Source organism: Thunnus thynnus, chromosome 4 (genome assembly GCF_963924715.1).
Source record: "Thunnus thynnus chromosome 4, fThuThy2.1, whole genome shotgun sequence".
NCBI classification, from domain to species: domain Eukaryota; kingdom Metazoa; phylum Chordata; class Actinopteri; order Scombriformes; family Scombridae; genus Thunnus; species Thunnus thynnus.
Window position 1 is genome coordinate 34,443,342 of NC_089520.1, and position 18,356 is coordinate 34,461,697.

Genomic DNA, 18,356 nt, shown 5'->3' on the forward strand with positions numbered 1-18,356 from the left:
TATGAAAATAACAGCTATTATTTTGGCTGGTGAACATTAATCTGGGCCAGTAATTTATGTTTACTTAAAATCTTGGCAGGTGAGGATCTTAATACTGTTAGGAGGACTGGTATTGGTATCGTCTGTAGGAGAGCAGGATCTGAAAGACTTATTGTTTAAATGTTTTAAATGTATTCTTTCTCAATATGTGGCCTGAGAAATCACTTCAGTGATGTTCAAGTACAATCTCTTCTCTCAGTCTTTACTGGACACTGTACACACACTGTTGCAAGCAACCGCACAGAAATGTTCAGCTTAACATTACATTTGTTGCGTCAGGACTGATGAGTCATGTTACTGGGAGAACCAAAAACTAAAAAAAACTCCAAGAGGCATCCCTTTGTCTCACCCTTAATTCACCCTGAGCCCCAGGACTTTCCCATGGTGCCTTGTGATAATGCATGTTGGTTTTTTTTTTTTTTTTCTGTAAACCACACTGACAGATTCCGCCTTGCTTGCAGTACAGAGGGGAGTGAAGCACTGCTCACAGTTTGGAAAGAGCCATGGATGAGATGGAGCAAAGACACATGGGCTTCATCTCGACACCATCATGACAATTCATGAACCGTCGGCCTCTTGTGTTGAGGGAAAAGGCGATGGATGAACCTTTAACACGCTTCGATGAGTTTGACTTGAAATGGCATAATAAATCAAAACTCCTGCTCATGGCTTTAGAGTCAGAATTCAATGTAGGTTTGGAGGAGGGGAGGGGGCGGAGCTGTCGGAGCATGGGGTGGGTGTTGTATGCAGATGCAAAAAAACAATATTTACATGCACACTTCTAAAGATGTAGTTGTAGGGAGAATATTCACCATATTTTGTACTGGCTTGTATTCACTTCTTACAGCTATAGCCTGGTAATCTGGCTTCCCTGTCAGCAGACTAATGGTATGCTGGTTGGCCCTCTGCCTTGGAAGAAAAGTGGAAGAGAGACTTGGCAAAAAGTGTCAAGGAGCAGCGAGGGGGGAGGGAGGGGACTGAGGGAGAGGAGGGGGGAGGGGAAGGGGGAGGAAGGGTCAAAGCTACAGAGTCGTAATCATTGCAGATATACACAGAAAATGGTCAAATAAGTTTTTAAATGCCTGTTGTTTGTGGATTTGACCACCTGACACAAGGGACTAATTGATCTATTTAAGACAAAGTCAACGGGCAAACACAGAGCAAGGGGAAAAGCACATCATGAGGTTTGGTTTTTCAGTTTGCACATATCACACTCAAAGTCATTCGTGCTTGAGGAGAACAGATGAAATTCCTTAAGATTTACCTGAAAAACTATCTGTGACCGAAAATGTCAAAAGCACATGTTTTCAAGACGTTAAAATGTGGAGAACTTGCCTTCTTCTTTTGCGGTGGGTTGCTGGTGTGAGGAGGTGTGCCACTATCTGGGTAGCCTCCCCCATAATGAGGCTCACCGTAGGGTGACATTGAGCCAGGGCCTACATCCCCCAGCAGACCCTGGCCGCTTATGGAACTATGGAAGGACTCTGCTGGGGAGAAACCTCCTTCCGACTGGGAGAGGCGCCGGTCAGTGGCCACGGGGTTCCCCAGGTTTGCGTTGAGAGGTGAGCAGGTGTATATGAGGTTGAACTCTGTCCTGAAGGCCTGCTCCCTGTTTTGGGGGGTTAGGTCTGAGGTGGGACAGGACACTGGGTTTAGGGAACTGGTGCCTACAGATGATGGGCCCTGGGAATCGTGGCCTGAAGGACCTCCAGGAAGGGAAAAGTCATCTGAGGTTACGGCCACGGGGCTCTCCAAGCTGGAGGGAAGTGACAGGTCTGGGAACTGGGGCCGAGGGACGTCAAAGTCTGTCTGAAGACATGGCTGAAGGTGGAAAAAGGAAAGAGAGGGGAGAAAATTAATTAGACACATTTGAGTAATTAGTCATCACTTAGTAGCATGTTGTTTGCATTAGCAATTAGGAGTTAGCGGCAGAGAGATGCTAATGTACCTCAGGAGAGATGGACTCTGGCCGGTGAACAGGAGATGCCTCAGGGGATGATATGTTCTAGAGATAAAAGCAAAGGCTATTAGAAACTTCAGTGTCAAACACGCATGATGTGTTTCAAATATTAATTAGATTTGGATGATCTACCCAAGTACATTAACAGTAAATTAACTTCTATTGTTGTGTTGGTGTTGAAGTCTAGCAGTTCTTGTCATTATTTTTAATCCAAAACAAAGATTGAATTATATCAAGCACCAGAGGTTAATTTACTTACAAACAGTAGCTCATCCTAGTTGATTAACAATGTTCCCCAGATATAATTTGGAATAATTAACATACTTAATATACAGAAGGGGAGGTTGAAGCTGACAAGAACTGTATTTGTGGATCTAGGTGTGTATGTGGTTGTGCTCTTACTTCAAATTGCAGCGGCGTGTTGCAGCGGCTGGCAGGCAGTGAGGGCATGGGTGAGTATGCCAGGCCGTTGGGCAGCAGGGAGCCACATGGGGTGTGGAGCAGCGGGTGGAGGGGGTCCTCTGGGAGGGGCGGTGTGATGGGTGACAGAGGGCGTAGCAGGTGGTCTGAAGGTGCTGGTGTTGTCTCTGTCATATACTTGGCGCGGCGCTTCTTGAACGGTGCATTCAGTTCTATGATTTTAAAACATGAAGTTTGGAAAAAAAAACTTTCATATTAATATTTCACATACATTTTCTATTCATTTACTTCTAGTATGGATAACACTCAGCTGCTTAGCTCTGATCTATACTTTGTTCTTTGTTTTACACTCTTCTGGAATAGAAAAAGCATCCGTATGCAGCTCATTAGAGGTTAAATTCAATCTAAGCAAAACAGCTAAATGATTTTCTTCCAGCTTTTGGTGATTGCAGTGAAAGATGTTGCAGCAGTGAATGAGTCATCCAAATGGAGGTGGATATGTACGTACCGCTAGACAGTGGGTTGGGGGTGGATCTGCTGCTGGTACTTTGCTGGGAGGAGGTGGACTCAGTGCCGTCCTCCACACTGGCTGAATAACTCTCATCCTCCACTTGCTTGATCCATCTCTGCATTAAAACACAACAACAGTCATGTCTGGTTCAAAAACAAACACTGGCATTTATTTACTTTTATAGGGGTTCAAGTTTTTATAATATGGGGTGTTGAAGGTCTCATGTGTTCAGGTTTCACATTAGGCAGATAGACTAAATCATATGACAAATTTAAGGTATAATAAACAGGTACATAAACAGCATATTTGAATACTGCAACACTTAAAGGCTTAAAATGTGAATCAAGACCAAATAAAAGCTATATCTAACTGTATTTCAGATCTGTTATAGTGTTAAACTTTGTATATATACTAGCATCTAGTGTGCATCCGCCTTCTTTACCTTTTTGAAGCAGCCATAAGTGCCGTCCATTTGGAGCGGGCGGGGTCGGCGTCTCTCGGGGTTGAAGGGGGAGCCGAAGCGGACGTAGTGTCTGGGTGTGGTGCAGATGAGCGATGAGTGTGAGAGGCCTGGCAACATGTTGAGGGTGGTGGCCAGCACCGTGGGGTCAGTGGTTATCCGCAGCGGCCGCTCAACGGGCAACTCTTGGTGGACCTTCTCCCCTCCAGGAACCTTGTCGTTTAACCACTCTGTCACCAGGTACTGGGACCACAGAGAAACATTCATGATCAACTCCACATTTGCAATGATATATTTGATTAGGAAAACGTGACTCAGCCAGAGAATAGCCAAAATCTGACAAACTCTCCCATATTTGTACGTTTAATCTCCTCTAACCTTCTTGGTCTTGGGGTAGCGCAAGTTGCCTCTGTTTATGCAGCTTAGTCCCTGGCCATCCCCCTCTAGGAGATGACTGGCCCCCAGACCGCCCTCCCCGTGGCCCAGTTCAGCACCGTATGGGCCCTGAGATCCCTCCTCATCCAGAGCAGCACCTTGCTCGGATGACGATGGTGTCGCTGCGACCGCTGCAGCGGCCGCAGCCGCCGCCGCCTGTTGGGCGAGGGCTTGACGCTGCCGCCGGGCACGCTGGGATGAGCTGGACCGGTAGCGAGAGATTCGACTTTTGGGCCGAGGCTTGGTAGGTCGTGCAGGTTTAGGTGGAGCAACTGGGGCGGGCAGGTTGGGTAATGAGGTCTTATCTTCAATGGATGGCGCCTCCTGTGAGAGAGTGTATCAGTAGAATAGATTAAAATAGATGCACTACCTAAACAACAAAAACAAAAATACAAGAGAAGATAAACAAATACAGATGAAACAACTCGTTTTCTCTCACTGACCATGACATAGGTGGTGCGCCGTGTGCTGACCCCCACTCCTGTGTTGTGGGGTATGGGTGTGTTCCCTGCGGGGTTTCCTGCCCCGTCCTCAGTTTCCACACCCTCCTCCTTTACATCTGCTCCTCCTACTCTCCTCCGCCTCCTTTCCAGACTGTTAAATGTCTACATGAACAGGCAGAGACATAAGACACTTTAGTTCACTGAAACATTTTGTCTTTTGAATTACTGATGTGTTACTGGAACTGCAATCCATCATTAGCATATATAGGAAGAATATGATAGATTATAGCTGTACTGGAAAATAGTTTAAATGACATACTCTTTTACTGGAGATGGCAACCCCATTTTCATCCACCTCTCCTTCCTCTCCCTCTTCCACCTTCATCTCATCCAGCAGTCTCTCCTAATTACACAGACAGACAGCACATGAGGAAAACATCTGACCCAGCAGGAAGTAAAAGCAAGGATTGGCTAATTACAAGCCCAGTTTTAAGAAAACTTTATTGTCTCTTTGTGGTCTCATTAATATTTGATGGAGTCTATCATCGGACTGATATCTTTAACCTTAGAATACCAAATTTATTTAGAAAATCCCTTCAATCTTAGCTTCACACACACCTCTGCATCACTGGTCCCCTGCAGATCTTTGGCCTCCTGGTGCTGGTCGAGGGTCTGGCTGCCGTCCCCGGTCAGGCAGCCCTCCAGCTCTCTCCTACGGGCCTTCCTCCGTCGAGTCTCAGCACCAACCAGAGGGGAGGGAGGCGGCAGGGACGGGGGACTCAGCAAGCTCTCCCTGGGGCTCAGGTTGTGTTTCTGCACCGGGCAGTTCTGGTTGCCCTTATGGCAGGCACAGTCCACTTTGTAATTACTGGTGGTTTGTTATGAGAGAGGAGAAGTTAACACTGGAGAAAATATCATGTAAACCGAAAGATAACCAATGCCCGCTTCACACCTGGATCATTATCACTCATATATATTTGACGTCAATGGATGGATGGATTTGAGCTGTTTTGCTTGTTATGGATGGGTACTTGTTAGTGGTTCTAAGAGAGGTGTGAGGTGAGGAGACAGAACTTACCAGCTATTGAACTCGTAGTCAAATCCAATGGTGACCTCAGCGTCCTTTGTGATTTGACTGACAGCGTAGATACACAGATGGATCATGCCCTCAGCAATCATATGCCGGACCTGTGGGAGGGAACAGATGGATGATTTATCTTAGTTACCAAAAAAAAACAAAACAAAAAAACCCAATCCAAAACAAAAAACGCTTAATGACTGACCTCAGCATTTGGTGTACAGGACCTCCTGATGAAGCGGGCATCATTTCCAAAGGTCCTTGCATCGACACACATCTCTACATCGTTAAACTTTGAGTAGAACAGCACAAAAGGGTAGGGTCTGGAAAACAATAATGGCAAAGGTGTCAGAAGCAGTACACAGGTTATGTAACCAACTGTCTTTGAACCCAAATACTATATGTATATAGTGTAGTGACCCATCACTCATATATTGTGACTCTTACTTTTTGAAGAAGTGTCCGTTGACCTCAAACTGTTGTTTGAGCATGACCTTTCCCCGATATTCAATGATGAGAGTGTCTGGTTCTAGGTTCTTGGCAGCTCGGAGGATCTTTCTGTGTTTCTGCACCCGTGTGACCCGCCCCAACTGCAGCTACAAACAAATCACAAGTTATTTATTTGCAACTGCAGGAACATATTAAACACGTTATATTAGGGCATGGTTTCACAGTTGCTTATTTTTATTAAGGCTAAATTAAGTTATTTATGAGATTGTTTGTCTTTAACATTAGGCATGAAAAAATAACTTGCTCCTATTTTCTATCAGCCAGTAAAATGTGTTATACATTATGTTAATGAGCCTTGTTTAGCTAATTACACTGCTACTGACATATAAGCTGAATCAATACGTGGTTTGATCCAAAAGTGCAACAGTGAGTTTGGATCAGGACTCGGGCGGACCTGCATTTGTGAGCCCAGCACTGTGTTGTTACAGGCCAGCTCAGTGCGGTTGATGGTGTCCATGGCGTCGACTGAGGCGTGGATCTGTGTGGTGGCGGGAGGTGTTGTGGTGTCGCTCTCTGTCTTTGAGACAGTGGTGCTGGCAGCACGGTGAAGCTGGAGCAGCGTTTGGACGTCAGCGCTGTATTGGTTGGCTAAAGCCTCCTCATACTGGTCTGTCCACTGGCGGATCCTGCTCTCCCATCCCTCTGCTGTGTTCTCGTCCAGCACGTTGGCCTCCGTTGTTGAGTTCTAGACGGAAGGAAAGACGGAGCAAGTTGTGAGCGGGGTTTGTCTTTACAGAAGAGAAGCATGAAGCTGACAGCAGTGAGTGAAGCATAACTTTAACCAAACGTCAGGATAACTCCAGTCTTACCTTCATCCTCATAGACTTCCTAGAACCCTCTCTGAAAGCCTGAAAGAAGGAAAAATCAACCCATATCAATACATGTACATGTCAAGTAGTCAATATTCTACAATCAAATATAAAATTTGATACAGTACAAAACTTTGCGCACCTTGACTTTCTTGCCCTTCGGCGTTCCACGGGCCTTCTCCGTGCTCTTTTTCCTCTTTTTGGATTTGCTCCTTTTGACCCGGTTGACAGTGAGTTTGATGCTGGTGGGCGTATGCTGGGTGGCGGTGTAGGAGATGGTGGAGGGCGATACCTCCTCATCACCACTCTCTGTGGCACTGCTCTCTCCAGCTGCCAGAAAAAAAAAGGTATATTCACTGGATATCATGGGGGGGTAACATCTTTAAAAACCATTACATTTACCTACACAGGTTAGTAAAAGAACAAATGAATGTACCTGAGACATTTTCTGTTTTCCTGTGTTGGCCCTCTGCTCCTTTCCTCCTGTCAAGTCCCCTACGACCAAAATGACAAAACACATCAGTCAAATACTAAAACGGCAACAGATTCTACCAGAATTTAACATGAGTATCATTTGAAAGGTGTCTTGGCTATTAAAGCCCTGTTGTCATGACTTAAGGAATGTTTGCATGTTTATTTGTAACTATATCAAGTTAGCTGTTGCCCTTCTTCATTGAAACATATCTTTTGTATATTAAGCATTGGAAAGTCTGCAAAAAGTGCAGGAAGATTTTGTCAACAATACAATCATTAAGCTGAATTTACATTTGTTAAATATTAACGTTATCATGACAAACTGACACCAAAGCAGGGAAACTTGTGGCAGTCTGGTGACAAAGTACTCATGCTCCAGCATCCAGACCGGACAGGTTTCTCACCTGCAATTGTCACATTTGATGAGCAGGCCGTCCGGCGTCAGGCTGCAGTGACACCAGCTGGCCACGGCCCCATCCTCCTCTGAGGAGCTGTCGCTGTCGGCTGAGTTGTCCTCTGTGGTTTCGTGATAGCGGGAGCTGCGTACCACGCCGTTGAGATCCATGCGGGGAATGATGGTTTGGGAGAGCGGGGAGGCGGGTGGGGTGGGGGGAGGGGGCGCGCCATAGTTGTGATCCTGACAACACACAACGGAAGACTGTTGCATCTTCAAACAACGGGTGTTCAGGCAAAAAAAGGGAAACGGAAAATGGAGACGAATGAAAATGAGGGCAAAAAAACAGGTATGTGAAACAGTACAGCTGTTAATAACGGAAGTAGTTTGTGGTTACAGAAGATCAATAGTAGGATAGACATTTATGTTTTGAATCAAACTAGAAGCACCACCAATCCTTAGTCTTACTCTTACTGTTCTATTTTAATAGAACGAGGGACTTGAAAAGATTAGAAAAAAGAAAAGATTGGATAGATTAAACTGAGTTATTATTTTAGCTTGTAAAATGTTCATAATCGTAGCCAACTTATCTGTGATTAATAGAGAGTAAAACTGTTTTTATACGATAAGACATGCTATGATTAGAATTGATGATTAGAAAAGAGCTGTTTAAACTCACAGCATATGGTAGTCCCCGATACCCATGACTCTGTGCGCTCCCACAGCTGTGGTTGTTGTAGTTTTTCTCATTCACGGCAGGGCTTGCTTCAACTGACTCCGGGCTGGAAAATTTTTTTTTAAATGATTATTTTAAATAATAAAAAATAAAACAAGAATTCAAACAGCACATGTTTCCACTATGCATTTCCAGAACCGTTATGTAAACAACTGTTTGAGTAAGAGCATCAATCAGTCACTAGGTGGCACTGAGACCCTGAAGTTGCTCTCCAGCCTGGAAGAACAGCAATTTAGGAAATGGAATGTGTGCCGCCATTATGTTATGCAACTCCTTTTGCCCTTTAGCTGAGGTCTGGCCAGACAGTGAATAACCTTGCCTTATCCCCCCCTGGTCCTCAAAATGTGGACCAAACTTAAATGTAATAGAATCAAAATGATAAAATATTATATTTAAAAGCTCTGGATTTTTGTATTTCTCTGCAGAAACAGTATATTTGCTTGTGTGTCAGAATCAATCTCCCTGACTGAGGTTTGGAGGAAGCCAAAGGGGGCCGTGAATAGGGGTAGATGGGAGGGAGGCCAACTGCATTCCACATCACCTCAGTCACTTAAGCAGGCTTACCTACAGAGAAATGGCAACTGTTCTTACTGAGGCCGTCTGTGTGGACATGTCCTCAGACACTACTCAACACAGCTACGGTCTGATGTGGAGATATGATACAAATCTATCTCGCTTACACAGAGGGAGGGCTGGACGATACAGAGGAAACACTGATCACAAAAAATCATAATAAAAAGCAATTACAGAGATGATAAATAGGCTGCTGAGGGTGGTTTGTCCTGACAGAAATGTGCAAATGATTAATATAATATGGAGTTGGTGCAGGCCAGTTACACAATGCACCCAGTGTGATTATTCCAATGTAACAGATAGTGATAATTCAAATAAAGTTACTACAGCCTTCTGGTAAATGATGCTCTGCTCTCCATGTTGAGTGGGTGGAACATGTCATTTAGAACTTTCTGAATTTTCAAAGTGGCTTTGGTGACAAAATGCCACTAATGGTATTTTTTGTTCATCTTCTACTCCTATATAGTGGTTAGTGTTACATTGCTTCATCTTTTAGACAGTTTTGACTGAAGCATTACGTACTGTATTTCCTTTACTTTTGTCTGGTTAAGTTTAGTCTTTGGTAGACTGCACTTCCCATCTCTTCGGGTCTCTCCAGCATACTTTGTGGAGAGGACAGAAACTGCTGACAGGATATTGGAAGGAAACATATTTATCACAACCCAAGGTGCTACAGTTGTAGAGAAATGTGAACAAAAAAGGGGAGAGTTCTGCAACGTTGCATGAACATATCGTGTTGCTTTGGGCGAAAGAGTTGTACCGCTGTATTCACAATGTAAAAATGGGTTGAAACCTATTATCACTATAATAATTCTTGTACATTTTCTAAAAGGGAAAAAACTGCTAAAAAAGAATCCCTGGATCCCACTCAAAAACCCCTGGAGGTTACTGACACCAAACCTGAGATGGAATAGGAAAGGAAATTCCTACCACTTATTTCCATAGCTCTGCCCATTGAGGTTTTTTTGGCTGTTGATGACGATAACATTTTTTTTCATTAACCTAATTACTGAGATCTGGGGATGTGGCAACATCACCAGAATGAGTAACATTAGTCACGTACAAACCTCCAGTTTAACCCAATTATCTCCAGCACTTATTTGGACATGAGTGAACACACCTGACATTCATTATGAAGGCCCATTGCATTTAAAAACTATGTGTGCACGGTCATTAGAAGGTCAGGTTTCTCTGTTTATTTATTTGGATCTGCCAACATGTCATAGGTTGTAAACAAACTTCCTGTTTAACCTGATCATCAACGCCGCCGAGTTTGTTTACAACCTGTGACATGCTCTATTTGAACAATGTTACTGCGTCCACAGATATCAGCAACAAAAACAAGACCCCGGTAGTAAAAAAAAAAAAAAAAAAAGCAGACTTTTCCTTTAAGGTGAAAGCTTAACTACTGTGAGTACCGACCCGCTGGTAGAGTACTTACTCTGATCCAGCAGCCATATCTGAGTAAGACGTTTCAGGTGTGGTGACTCCCAGCGCGATTACTATGCTCATGACGTCCAGCACAGCGACGCGTGGGAGTGGGGGAAGAGGGGGGAGGAGGGGGAGGGGGAGGGGAGGGACAGGATGGGACGGGGGGGAGGAGGAGAGATGGGGAGGGAAATCACAGGGTCCCAACTACAGCAACAGACCGCTCCAGAGGTGGGGCGCCGCCGAGCCGTAGCCCACGGCTCACGGTCATGGGGGACCTGAAGAGAGAGAGGGCAACAGACAGAGAGACCGTCGGTTAAACAAACACACACAGAGCATGGATACAGTAAAAAAAAAAAAAAGCCTGCTACATGAGTCAGCATGTCATGTGATATCATGGAAAAAACCTGCACTTCACTGGCCACTGTGTCTTTAAGGGTGTGATTGATTAATTATAGATTGATGCCTCTGACAGCTGATATTCTGTCATCTTTCCTTACATTACATATTGAATTTAGTGAATAGCTGATTAAATTAACATTTTGAAGAAGGCAACCATTAGAAAAAAAACAAATGAACCATTACATATACCATGACAAAGCATGAGCAACCACATAAAACAATTGGATCCATATGAAAGTGTTAGGAGAGCTTTAAGGCAGCTTGTCTTCTCCTACCAATAACCCAATGAGGGAACAGGGTATACTGCCTTTCAATGCAGCAACAGTTTTTGTTTAATTTAAAAATATCAATGAAATACATGAACTAATATGATAGCATTTCATTTTATGTTCTACAGCCTGCTTTGTAGCCTCAGTATGGGAGGGATCCTCACCACATTGCATCAGTAAACCTTTCAGACGAGCGAGCATGCATAATACACAGGACTTGGAAATGAAACACCTACATGGAATGCAGTTGTTAGTTCTGTTATGAATTATACCTGTGCTTTTCCTGCTATGACACGTCAAAACGTCTGCCTCTTATGTATACTAAAAAGCAGAATATCTGTCTGTTACACCGGCAAACCAGACTAATCCTACTTTCATTGTGACAATTACTTACTTTGGCTGCATAATGTGTTGGCATAAATTACTGCTATGGAAATGTGTAAGCGGCATAATCAGCAGGCAGATTCAACAATAGCAGGCCACCTTAAGGACAGGTACAATAGGAAAGTCAAACAGCAGGCCATTTTTTTAACAGCTTCCAAACAGTCATGATTTATGACCATTATTTAATTAATTCCAAATACTTCATTATTTTGCCCATCAGAAAGTCAGTAGTGAGACACAATGCAGTTACTGATGAGAACAGGAGCTTTCTAATCAGGGCTCCTTTATCAGAGGCCACAACAGCTGCCCCCCTTGAACATTGACAGAGGATTGTCCACATAACCCCATAAGTCAGAACACTATACACAGGGAAACCATCCCTACACGCCAAATGAAGAACCAAATTTGCTGACTCATGTTGACAAAGGTGGCTTTTTATGGGAGAAGCAGGGGAGAGCTTTCATCTGCCTACGTTGAAAATGATAACTCGATATGGACATGGTGCGATAGGCCTGTCTCTTATCCATGCAGAGGCTTCCAGCATGGAGGAGAGGGAGGGAGGCTATTCAAAGAGCAGAAAACAACCAGGGGCTTTACAGCTCTGCTTACACCGAGCCCCCTGTTAGGATGCACTAACAAAGACGACCAGTGGGGGGCGCCTTCTTCCCAGACGCCTGGAGGGGTGAGTCATCCAACATGAAGCCCGGCCCTCCTGTCATGTGACCACACTCTGCTGAAACACTGACCCACACTGCTCTGCTCTCTCTCTCTCTCTCTCTCTCTCTCTCCCTCTCTCTCTCTCTCTCTCTCTCTTCTCCATGTCCTCCCCGCCTGGCGATCTCAGCCGCCCGAGCAGACGCAGAGCTAGCGGCGGCAGCCACGGCTGCAGAAAGAGGAACAGGCCCTGTGCTCTGTTCACACGCTGAGGAAAGGATTTGGCTTACAGCAAGGTCATCCGCCGGGCAAACACATGCAGATACGTTACCTCACAAACACCAGACTGATCACACTACAAGCTCCAAAAAAAACACAAACAAACAAAAAAAACTCCCGTACACAACAAAAACTGTAACATTCAAACACTGGACTGGTTTACTAGTAATGAGCCATCTGAATTTACAGCAACAGGATGCATGACATTTCTGTACTGCTCCCCTGGCTACAGTGACTGCTACCCTCACTCTCCAGCACCACGGCAACTACAGAAAGGCTGGGGACTTCCAATAATGTCAGAGAATGTCAGCCCCATCCAGCTGGACACACACTGGTAGGTAGCAAGAAAAAATGTCAGCTAGCGTTTGGTTACAAAAGCAGCACATTCTGCTACAACTCAAACGAGTTAGCACAGAGACATACAGACAAATACTGGATGGTAGATTTTGGCTAGAGTAAATAATGTCAATTTTGTTTTATCAAGAACTATTTTGTTTGTCATGACTCATTACATACTTAGTAACAGTTTTCTATAAGTGCCGTCTGCCAGCCAAACAGCTGACTACTCATTGAAGTCCAGATGGCTACTTTATATATTCATTTCTTATAATTATTCTTATTAAAAAATTTTGAATAACAAGTTGCGATTCGCTGTGTGTGAACATTTCCGACCACTAACCTCTGCTGCAAACCAATGCGAGCATGATGATAGAGAAACGTGCCTATCTGTCTGTATCAGTCTCACCCCCACATGCTCTTTATGAATGTGTGCGTGCACTCAGTCTGAGCACGGCTCCACACTAACCCCCCCCCCTCCCCCAAAAGAGTACATGTGCTCCTAAATGAAAAAATGTAGGTGCACACAAAGAAATTTAGGAGCACAGTGAAAATTGTTCAAGTAACACAGAATTTATTAACAATTTATTAAATCCATATTAATACTACGTATGTGTGCATGCTTGCATCTTCTTCTTGTGTGCAATTATGATGTGAAAACCAATAGAGGACTATAGAAATGGGAGACCCTGGTGTCTACCAGACACAAGGCATGGGCATTAAAATATTGACAAAGCTTTTTAAAACACTGAAACTGATTTTTTGAAAATCTGACGCATTGAAAACAGCTTTTAAAACATTGACACAACTTTTTAAAAAACACTGAAATGTTGAAACAGCTTTTTAAAATCAAACATTGCAAGAGCTTTCTAAAATATCTAAAATATTGACTGCATTTTAACAGATGTATTGGTCCTGCAGTTTTTGTGCATGTGTGTGTGTGTGTGTTTGTGTTTGTGCGTACTAAGGGACACACATCTATGCAATAGCACATACCACCAAAATCACTCATTGGCCCATGACTACTAGACGCAAAGGCTGAAGATTCATAGTTCAAGCTTTCCATCAGTGAACCAGCGGGAGGCTTTTATTGTGAAGCAACCACAGGAAGTGTTATGTGTTTGCATGTGAGTAAAAATAAGTAGTTTTAAACAACCGGATATTTTGGGCTATTCTGTTAGTGGAGCGGTGGTCAGTGTGTCTGCAACCACTGGCTTGAGGTAACATTACCGCTTCACATTCTGCTCACGTTTAAGAATCACAGTTGTCTTGTATTTGGCCGATATGGTTTGTAACTAAAGACTACAGTAGGTTATAATCTTTACTTTCACATCGTGCTTGTAAATTATTTTTCCAATTCGCCTATATCTACTTTTAGGGGCATATGCAAGCGCTGTCAGCTGAGAGGTTGAGTCCTGCCGTGTAGAGAGCAGAGAGTTGTCTTCAGTGTTTGACAAAATAACTGATGACAAAACACATTAAGAATTCAGACTTCATCAAGACTTCAGAAAACACCGGTGGCAGCAACTTGACGATTGTGCAGTAAGTCAAAGTAATTCAAAGTCCAAAAGTGCTGCGTTTTCCATATATGCCACACAGAAGTTTATGGGCTTCATCAATGAACGAATTAGCTTTATTTACATTGCACTTTTTACAGCAGAGCCATCTCTCAGATGCATTATAAACACACACTATAACAGGCAATGTTGTCAAAGTAACAGGCCTGTGTCATATGAGGAAAATGTAGACACTCAGGATGATAGTGAAGATGAAAATGAAGACAAAGATGACTAGAAGTTGCGTTGATTCAGTAGATTCACATGATGTGAGTCAAGTGATTCACATGTTTTGTTATTTTAGAGTTATTTTTGGCATAGGTTTATTTTATAAATAATTTAATTTAAATACAGAGGCTAGATAAGACATGGGACTAAAAACATGTCCCCCCTTAAAATAACCTTGTTTATTTTCATTGAATAACAGTGCATTTATGTTTCTAGTAAAACAATACATTAACCATCATTGTGGCATGTCTTGATAAACCTTACAGTGAAGGTGTCGATAAATAAATACAAATGAGCTCTGATCAGTCAGGAGTAGGTGTGGGTTTTAATATTAACAGCTATTTACAGACTGTGAGAGCTAAAATGCACAAGAAGCCTAATTCTCCTTCAATAATTCACTACATGTTTACAATCAGGAAGGCAAACTCATTAAAACATAATTAAGATCAGTATGTATGATGGAAAAGTGGCATTAGAATGTGCCAAATGTTCTCTGGTGGGGCATGCCCCTGAACCCCCCTAGCTGGCTACTCCATATCCTTGTGGAGAGCCCTGAGTAAGAGTAGAATGATATAAAAGGGTGCACAAAGGGTTACCACTAGTTTATAACATATTTAGACACGATGGCATGGAGTGGATCCCATGGTATCCCATCCAGAGCTTTTTTTTTGAAAACCGCTGGCTGTTTATTATGCCGTGGATGACGGCTGCCTCACAAAAATAGCCACCTCTCTCCTACCTAACTCACAAAGGGAGTCACTATTTGGGCCTCTTCCAAAAGAACCAGACGGTGAACTGGGGAGGTAAATTCCATACGAAGAAGGAAAGCCTTTCTTTACCTCACTCCCTCCTCCTCCTCCTCCCTCACCACCACCTCCCTCCCCTTCCTTGTTCGTTCCTCTGCCCATGAATACCGGGCTCAAATTACCAGCAGGCTCAACAAAGTCTTTTCACTTCCACTAGAACAGAGGCCATTTTGGAGACAAGTCCAAGGGGGAGGGACATACACACAAAATGAACAGCTCAGGAGACCCCTCTCTTCCTCTCTCTTATCTCTTACATACTCTTTCTGCCCTGTCCTCTTCTTTTTTTAAACACACTAGTGTTCCGACATCTTTAGGCACTAGTAGACATGCATTGTGCTGTCCTACAATATGCTATTCGATTCTCATTCTCCAAATCCAAACATGAGAGCATATGCACAGCAGTTCAAAGACATGAACATACAAAACGCCACACCTCGTCTGAACAGAGCTCAGCACAGGGAGTTTTGTAAGCTTTAAACATACTGAGGGAACAAAAATAGACACACGCGCAGCCTATAGGAACTTGTTAGAGATTTAATGATTTACAACACTGAATAATCATAGTGGATGTAATTAGGTGAAAACACATCTCTACAAATTCATGCAATTTAAGTACAAATATAAAAATAGCTGATTGCACTGTACTGTTACCTTTGTAAAACTCACAACACATCTGACCTGTGTTAAAATCACTTCTTAACCATTTCTCACAGGTTACTCAAGTGTCTAAAGTATATGTGTTAAAATACAGTGTAAACTACTATGGCTAGAAACACCACAATGCAATACTTTGCTCCTGAGATGACAGGTGTGAAAATAACAGCTATACAACAATGTCTGTGATGAGACAAAATGATGATAATGATTCATAAGTGTGACAAAATTCAATTCACAACTCTCTTCAGACTACCTATGGAGTTTTTATGGGGTTTTTTATTTTGATCTTAATATTTGAATTTCAAAACGAGTGATTTTCAAAATTGCAAGAGCTGAAATTTGAATTCACCACAGCTTATTGATGAAACGATACCTGCAACAGGCTCATTTAGAAATAGCTAATGTCTGTGAGTTGCTCTCTGGTGTCTGGTGTCTGGGATGGCGCCCTCAAGAAAGAGACATCACTAATTTTATTTTTGAAAAGCAAAAGTAGAGTCTGGTTTTGCTGTTTAATAATATTAATAATCTGTAAGTCATGTCGTGTCATTTTCAGATGAATAGTTAGTAACCATGGCAACATGTGACCAGCCAGACATAATCTTCCAGTTCAACTTTTAAGATTAACATCATGGTTATATGCTTGATAACTCTAAAGAGGAAAGTCAGAGATTTGAGGGTGTGAGATAGCTTGTCCAGTTCGGTTGTCAGTCAGTTACTGCCTTTTTACATCAGTTTTACAAGTCACATACATGACTTACCTGAGCAGTTTGTCATTATTACTAGAACTAGATAACTACAAACTCTGCACATCAGCAGAAACACACCGTCTCCATCATAAAGCCTGGCTATGGCAGCATCATGCTATGGGGATATTTCTCTGCAGCAGGCCCTGGCAGGCCAAGAGAAAACACCCCAAAAACATCACCAAAGCTACACAGGAAAGGCTTCACAACAAACAATGTTGAAGTTCTGGAGTGGCAATGTCTAGACATCGGCCCAATTAAGACTTTCAAAGTTGTCAAATGATAGCAAAAGACACACACACACACACACACACACACACACACACACACACACACACAAACAACCCCTTTGCTTACACTTACGCCAGCAATTTAGCTAAACCTTCTCTTGGGAGAATGCAAGAGTACACCCTTTCACTGTAAACTCACAGGGCACTTCTGTCTACACTGAGAACCTCAAAGTAAGGAAAGACACTCATCGATGGGAAAAACACCTCAGGCAGCTTGTCATTCAGTGATTTCCATCAATGGCTCAATGACCTTGCTGGGCATCTAGCTCCTACATTCATCTTAACAGCAACATTAAGCAATCGTTACCATTAAGAGGCAGAAAGACATCAATAAAAGCTGACAGATACATATCTCAGACAGTGGTTAAAATGCCACGAACTATCCATGTTTTAGAAGCATTTCCACTTCAACAGCAACTTGGAAACTTCTTCACCTGGCATGGATGTGATGAAACTAGCTGACCAGACGGTGCAGCATGTATACTGGTATTTTGTTTACTGTATACTGCTGGCCTAAGCATGGCGTGGTAAAAATACTGCTCAAGATTTTCCATTACTACATGTGAGAACAGAACACTAATACTCACACGCTAAAACAATAATGACATGTTTGGGTTGGGTACTGCAAAAATACATCAGGGATCAATGACTACAATAGACTGATTTCACTTTCAGTTGATACATTTGGGAATTTCCATGACTTTATCCTTTCGTTTTGTTCGCTATAAAACCATAAACTAATCTAAAACTCCATGTAATGGTTTGTTTTAAGAGAAAGAACTGTCTGTTGAACACAGCATGTAAGCAGCATCTGCTGACCAAAAGAGACACTGTAACTAATATGCATGTTATAGTGTTATTTTGAGTATGAACTCAACTCTATTTAGATTAGTAGAGTAAATAACTCTGTAAGCAATTTATTTCCTTCATGCTTCTTCATGCTCATGGCAGTATTGTCTTCCTCATTGTAGTAATGAGTATAGCTTATTGCGGGTTATTTAACCTTGTATATTACACAGAATAAAAGCCATCGTGCATCAAACAGAGATAGGATAAATATTTATACAAAAATATTCACCTAAATATCAGCATTATACATGTAAGCAGCCATTGCAAAACTGACCAATGTATTGAATAGACTGGCTGTTGGCCAATATGATTGGTTGATGGGAGGGTGTCAATCATTCATCATTTATTTACAATGACTTTTCCCACATATGGCTTCAAGGAAACCACAAGGAGGGTCATATATCCATATACATCCATTGACATACACACATAGTGTGAACAGCATGTCCATACTTGCACAGTGTCCACCTGTGCCTCATGAAACCTCCACAACACATCCAGTTGAGTGAGATTACACCAGCCCCCTCAGTCTGCCCCCGCACACATGCTTGCTGTACAAGGCAGGATATGAATATATCTGCCGTTCCCCAGCACAGTGCAGGTCGAGCTGCACTCTCTAAGCTCCAGCAGGAG

At 42.9% G+C, this 18,356-nt stretch overlaps 1 protein-coding gene across 4 annotated transcripts in view; it reads right to left on the reverse strand.

Moving 5' to 3' along the window:
* setd5 (SET domain containing 5) overlaps positions 1-18,356 on the reverse strand; it is a 35,406-nt gene that overhangs the window by 6,188 nt on the left and 10,862 nt on the right. Inside the window, exons 2-21 of one of the 4 annotated variants that reach the window (XM_067588450.1) lie at positions 10,284-10,548; positions 8,213-8,315; positions 7,544-7,776; positions 7,102-7,160; positions 6,808-6,995; positions 6,666-6,704; positions 6,251-6,541; positions 5,794-5,942; positions 5,552-5,669; positions 5,347-5,456; positions 4,887-5,136; positions 4,588-4,671; positions 4,269-4,430; positions 3,769-4,149; positions 3,373-3,633; positions 2,928-3,045; positions 2,402-2,631; positions 1,988-2,044; positions 1,375-1,860; positions 852-944 (exon numbers count right to left, since the gene is read on the reverse strand). In XM_067588450.1, coding sequence (XP_067444551.1) covers positions 852-944; positions 1,375-1,860; positions 1,988-2,044; positions 2,402-2,631; positions 2,928-3,045; positions 3,373-3,633; positions 3,769-4,149; positions 4,269-4,430; positions 4,588-4,671; positions 4,887-5,136; positions 5,347-5,456; positions 5,552-5,669; positions 5,794-5,942; positions 6,251-6,541; positions 6,666-6,704; positions 6,808-6,995; positions 7,102-7,160; positions 7,544-7,776; positions 8,213-8,315; positions 10,284-10,354 — 3,483 coding nt within the window. In that variant the 5' untranslated portion in view covers positions 10,355-10,548. Of the gene's footprint in view, positions 1-851; positions 945-1,374; positions 1,861-1,987; positions 2,045-2,401; positions 2,632-2,927; positions 3,046-3,372; positions 3,634-3,768; positions 4,150-4,268; positions 4,431-4,587; positions 4,672-4,886; positions 5,137-5,346; positions 5,457-5,551; positions 5,670-5,793; positions 5,943-6,250; positions 6,542-6,665; positions 6,705-6,807; positions 6,996-7,101; positions 7,161-7,543; positions 7,807-8,212; positions 8,316-10,283; positions 10,549-18,356 lie in introns of all 4 variants that reach the window. The other 3 variants (XM_067588449.1, XM_067588452.1, XM_067588451.1) reach the window with 3 other exon arrangements.